Here is a 5,730-nt window from a genome sequence, read left to right as displayed (position 1 = left end):
AGAATAAGTTAAAATAAGTTTAAAAAAAAAAAAAAAGGAATTCATTTACAGCCATTTGTGTTCTTACAAGTTTCTATATTTATCTGCTTATGTTTTTTCTTTTTTTCTTATTTGCTTTGTGTATAGTAATTAAGTTAAGTGTCCTGGTAAGCTTTCCTGGTATAGAAAAAAAAAAATTCATTTGGATGCTTATATTTATTATGCAACAGTTATAAAGCTTGTATTTAGAAAAATGCTCAATGAATTTTCTGTCCAGGGACTGGAGAAAATCTTATATTCCAAATGTGCGAAAGCTAATAGCAGAGGAAAGATGAGGTTTTCCAAGGCGTGTTGCTCTTGGAGCATGCTTATTTTAATAATGTAATTATGACGTTGTCATCCCTTCCTTGCCATAACATTTCTCCCTCAAAGTCCACCAGCCCATGTTTCCTGGCTCTCATGAGAATCCCAACAACCTTATCTGAAATACGAACATATCTCTCAAAGAGTTCTCCAAAAGTGACTTGGATCTTGCCGTCACTCCGTGGCTCAGCCATGGTTTTAATGATGAAACACAGGTCTTTAATCTCCCTGTGAATGTGAGCCTCTGCTCTCTTGGCCCTTTCAGCGGTTTTGGTGCCTTCCTTGGGCCGGCCGTAGCCTTTGTCTCCTTTGTGCAGGCGTGTGGACATGGCCAGTTCGTGGTCAAAATCTTCACTGAAGGGATTCAGCTTCTGCGTTATGATGTGCTGGTCTGCCCATTCCTGCCATCTGTTCTTCAGGCTGCTAACGGGACTGTACTTCCTATGAGCTTTGATGCTTCTTTCTTCGTTGCACTTGTTCATGCTGAAAGAGACAAGGCATTTCAGCTTTGCATTTCATAATTCAATTACGATTCTGCTGCTGATCTTTTTCAATGTATACATGTATATCGTTTTCTAGAGCAGATGGTAACCACCAGGTGGCATATTTTCCTCAGTTCTAAACTAATTCTTTAGGAATCTTTAGTCAAGATTTCAGTTGGCCCTGAAAAGCAAATTCACCGACAGCTTGATTTCATCTTTGGTACTGCCTTCAAGTCTAGATTTGAGTCCAGAGTTCATATTCTCACTAGTAAGGGTGCAAGGCTGGAAGAAACTTGAGGCTACTAATCTTCAGAGGTCTTAACTGATTTTGTATTTTTATGTGTGTGTGTTTGTGTGTGTGTGTGTGTGTGTGTGTGTGTGTGTAGCAGTATCACTGAATGGCTGCAGGCAGGCCGGCTGTTGATGTTCTTTCCTCTTGTGGCCAGTGTCATGTTGTGAGAGAGAGTCTGAGCTAGTTTTTGTGCTGTCTGCATCCTGACAGTGTGTTGCCTAGAGAGTATAGTGTGCTGTGGCTATACCAAAGTGATTTGTTTTCTAATATTTTTAGCCCCCAGAAGGCTGCACTGAAACCACCCCAGTAATACCTGATTATTTTTAACAACAAAAGTACAGTTATCAGAACACTGCAAGCTTGCTGCGTGTTTTGTTTTCTGCTAAGCTTGTTGAAAGAGATGAGAAAGTATGGCACAGATGTCCCCTGTTCAGGTCTGTGCACCAGAAGGTTGGCAGTGCTGGGCAGTGCTGGTTCAAGTGCAAACCCCTCATGCCTAGCAAAGAAGATGGTGTAGGAGATTGAACATTCTTTTCAGCTCTGGAGTTCCATTCGCTTGGCTTAGCTGTATTGAGAAATTGTACTGGAAAGCTCCAAAAATGCTTCATAGTCAATATGATAAAAAGCACAAGAAGAATCAGGCTGCTGCGTCTTTCCCAGGGCCCTCTGAGAAAATCCTGAATCTGCAGTTCCCCATGTAGAGAGGAGAATCTGGCAGTAAGCGAGATGGCTAAGCTCTATAAAAGCTTTTTAATGTCATTTTATTTGAATTGTCTAGTGAGTTTTCTCACCTTTTCCTACTGAAGCCTTTATTTCTCTTTTCATGCCTCCTCAGTGGCTGAGAAAAACACCCCCATATCGATCACTTTGCTTTTATCATGCTCTGTGTGGGTTTGGGAGATCAATATTGTTAATCTTTTAATGTATTTGCTTGCTATAATTGCTAAAGTGCAATTTTCCTCATTGCTTAAGTTGTTGATGAGTTAATGTAGTAAACTATCATAGACCTGGAATCACTTTTTTCATGTCTGTGCAGCACATAAGTGGATTGGGGATCCAAATTGAAGATTGTGAGCTTTAACATACTGTAGTAAGTCAACTATGAGTAACGAGTATCCTGCATTAACAGGCTACTGTTACGCTAAGCGATAACACTGATTGCATCCTGAACTTGCAGGAGGACAGCATCCATGTCCTGCATTCTCTACTATTCTGTTTGCAGGAGAGAAGCAAAACGTTTTAGTTTTGAATTTCTTCTCTTCTTTAGGAGTCCCTTTGACTCCTAAAATGAAAGTAGTAGTACTTACTAAGCCTGTGGAAGTTAACATTCATTCAATGAAGGAAAACAGCCTGATTGCAGTAAACACTGAAGCTGGAAGCCATGAAAATGTGGTTCACACCGATTTTTTTTTTTTCTTTTTTTTTTCCTGGGATATAGTGTGGAAAACAGGAGATGTGCTTTAACAATCGTATACTTTTGGACTTTTTGAAGATTTAATCCAACCGAGAGGTTCTTAAAAGTAACAGACTGAAATAATATATTCTGAGGCTATTAAAGAAAAAAAAAAAAAAATCCAGTCCTGCTGCTGGCATATTAAATGAAGAAAATGATTCCTGCAGATTTCAGTGGAAGGGATAGCAGTGAGCGTGATAGGATATTATTTCTGTCATTTTCACTTCAGTGCTCTTCTATTTTCCCACAGGTAACAGGCATATGGAGAAAACATGTAAGTTTTAAAAGAAAGAAAGCTGATTTGCCCATACTTTAATGTTTTTAGCAAGCAGTTTGTTTTAATTGGTGTTATTTACAGGTAATATGCTGCAAACTTATCCCCTTTCCCCCCACTATCTATGTGAAACCTTTGTTTTAATGCTTTGTTCTTGAGCTCATTTCTGTATAAGGACTGCACTGGTCTCCCAACAGTAGGGACCACAGACTTTAAAGCTCTGGATTACTGGAGAGCTATTCCAGTGAGGCCCATAACGATTTGTTCCTTCTGAGAGATGACTGGTCTGTTACATAGCAAAGCGTCAGGAAGCGGTGTCCTGGTGCCAACCCTTGACCTTCTTGCAGGCTCATGAGGACAGGCTCTGGCCCAGCTGCAGTTAAGCCTCAGCAAAGACTTAGCACACCCTGCCCTCAGAGGCTGTGCCCTCCTTATTCACACATTTAAAGTTAGATGTGAGGTTGTACACCAAAACAGTTCAGGCTTGATCATTCGTTCATGCCTTCTGTCTATGCTCTGCGACATCACAGTGTTTGTGAAGCAGAGCAGTGGGGCAAATTGTGCCACATCTAATGGCTGCCTACAGCTTCCCCTCGTGAGGCATGCAGACCTTTTCATCTTTTGCTGAGAAGAGCGTGATGAATGAGTTTGGCAGCTACCCTCTGGCAAGTCTGGCTCCAGCACAGCTGTTTGTAGCTGTTTTCTGGAAAGGTTGTTCTGCCAGAGCTCTCAGGGAAACAAGAATTTCTACCAGCTTCTGCTGTTCCTTGGCTGTCTTGGGACACTCCTCAGGCTGCAGCTGAACCTTACTTGTTCATTACCTGGTTCCAAACGAAGCTGCTGTTATGTAGTAATCTTCAAGCACAGTCCTCTTATTGAAAGAAGTCTTTCCCAAAACTGTCTGTTGCTATGATTTTGATTGCTACTTAATTCAAAATTCTTAGTGGAACTAGTAAAATCTACTTCTGTAAGTAATAGATTCTGCTTATTGCTTTTTGTTCGCACCAGTCAGAAAGTTTGTATGTCAGAAACTTCCATGTTTGATGTAAATTCTTTTTTTTTTTTCTATTGATACTGTAGAGAGGCTTTGAATTTGAAGAATTTCAATGATTTAAAAATTCTTTTTGTCAAGTGTTTTATAACATGATTTATAAATTATTTATAGCACAGCATGATTCAAATCAAACTTCAAGTAGTAAGAGGCAGGCTGGATGCTTTCTAATATGTATTTGGGGTCCCATTCTTTGAGCTGGTGAATTCCAATTTCCAAAACTTCCAAGGAGAAGTAGTGAACCCAGCTTTGGTTGAGATTTACTTAGAAGTAATTCCAGCTGTATCTCTTTTTGGACATTCTATGCAAATTATGCCTAAGAATGTTTGCAGTTTGTACAAAGCAAAATAAGTATTTGGAAATATTATTTGCTTAAGAGCATTTCTTCAGACTTGGTGTTTGCAGAAATAAATGAATAGCTGTGGGTTCTTGATGTGGAACAAAATGTTAATCTGGAATACGGACAAAAACATTAAGAAATAAGTAGTGGCTTAGATGAACTGATAAATCCAGTGTCAAATTTAGTGACATTTCCTAAATATAACTTCCCCCTTCTCTAATGTGTGTAGTCCTTGAAACCCGAGTCTATAGTCAGATGTTACCAAGGATTAAGCCACTTAAACGTAGATACGTGAATGGTTTTCTGGATAGGTTGTTTTTGGTTGTTGGTTATTTTCACTCTCTTTTGCATTCGAGAGAATGCTTTCTCTTTGACCGTGTCCTGTGATATTTTTTTTTTTTTTTTTTTTTTTGTCCTGATTTCATTTCCTTTCTCTCTCAAAGAATTTTGGTCCTGCATCATGGCCTGCTGATCTGACTATTCCTGATACTGTAACAAAGGTGTTTTACTTACAGAGATGGTTGTTTGACCTTCACAGGGATCACCTCTGGCTCAAGTCTGTCTTCTGCTTCCCCATAGCCACTGTCTTCTGCATCCATGCTGTCATCGTGGCACTTCAACAGCAGTTCTTCCCTAGTTCCTAATTTGTCCTTCTCTTTAAAGCCCTCAATGGCGTCTGATACTCTGTTTGAACATTTTCTCCTTATAGTGGGAGATAATTTCCCATTAAGAATTTTGTCGATACCATTTGATTCTTCTTTGAACTTGGTCGTCTCTGAGCCGCCGTGGTTGTTCTCATATCTGCCACTGAGGAGGCTAACATCACTTGCTCGTTCATAGGCTTTGCTTACAACAGTTTTCAGCACCTCTTTGCTTTTAATGTTGAACTTTTTAAGGGCTTCATCAGATTCTCTTGACCTTTTTTCAGCATTTCTTGCCACCAGTTCATTTGCTGAGGGTTTTTCATCGTCCCTCTTGGTAGATGGAACTGGCCATTTTTCAGAGTGTCTTTCTTGCACTGGCTGAGCTGATACATCTCCTGCAGTGGGGACCCACCCAGGGGGTTCTTGGGCTTGCTTTACATTGCGGTCACTTACCCACTGCTGCCATCCTCGAGCTAAGCTGAAGACAAGGCTGGCGGTTCGGATCTTGTGGACAGCTCTTTTCACAGGAGTCGTGTTCGGCTTCTCTTCAGGGGCCGTGTTGCTGTCTGCTGCCATTCTGCTGTTTAGCTTTCTGCTAGGTACCTCCTGAAGGAACTTTCTGAAGCAAGTAACATCCAGCGAAGAAGCAGCAGAGGTTTAAATAGAAGCGGGAGCAGTTTGTGCCCATGGAAAATATGTGAAACACTTGTCACAAAGATACAGTATCCTCACCATGACGGAGTTCTTTTTTTAAAATGGGTTCACGTTTCATCACAGCAGATGAATGATGCATGGTGTAGACAGGGTGACATAGGCCTGCACAAGAACAGTGAGAAATTCACAGCTTCTTTG

At 40.6% G+C, this 5,730-nt stretch overlaps 1 protein-coding gene across 1 annotated transcript; it reads right to left on the bottom strand.

Annotated features, from left to right (window-relative positions):
• Nucleotides 1-347: 347 nt before the first annotated feature.
• ABRA (actin binding Rho activating protein) lies at nt 348-5,454 on the bottom strand. Its single transcript, XM_042839889.1, has 2 exons — nt 4,748-5,454; nt 348-825 (listed from the first exon to the last, which is right to left on the bottom strand). The coding sequence occupies exons 1-2, from the start codon at nt 5,452-5,454 to the stop codon at nt 348-350; spliced, it is 1,185 nt and encodes a 394-aa protein (XP_042695823.1).
• Nucleotides 5,455-5,730: the final 276 nt, after the last annotated feature.

Source organism: Centrocercus urophasianus, unplaced genomic scaffold (genome assembly GCF_019232065.1).
Source record: "Centrocercus urophasianus isolate 14NV4802_14NV808 unplaced genomic scaffold, USGS_Curo_1.0 seq_11, whole genome shotgun sequence".
Lineage (NCBI taxonomy): Eukaryota > Metazoa > Chordata > Aves > Galliformes > Phasianidae > Centrocercus > Centrocercus urophasianus.
This window is presented reverse-complemented; position numbering and strand designations above follow the sequence as displayed.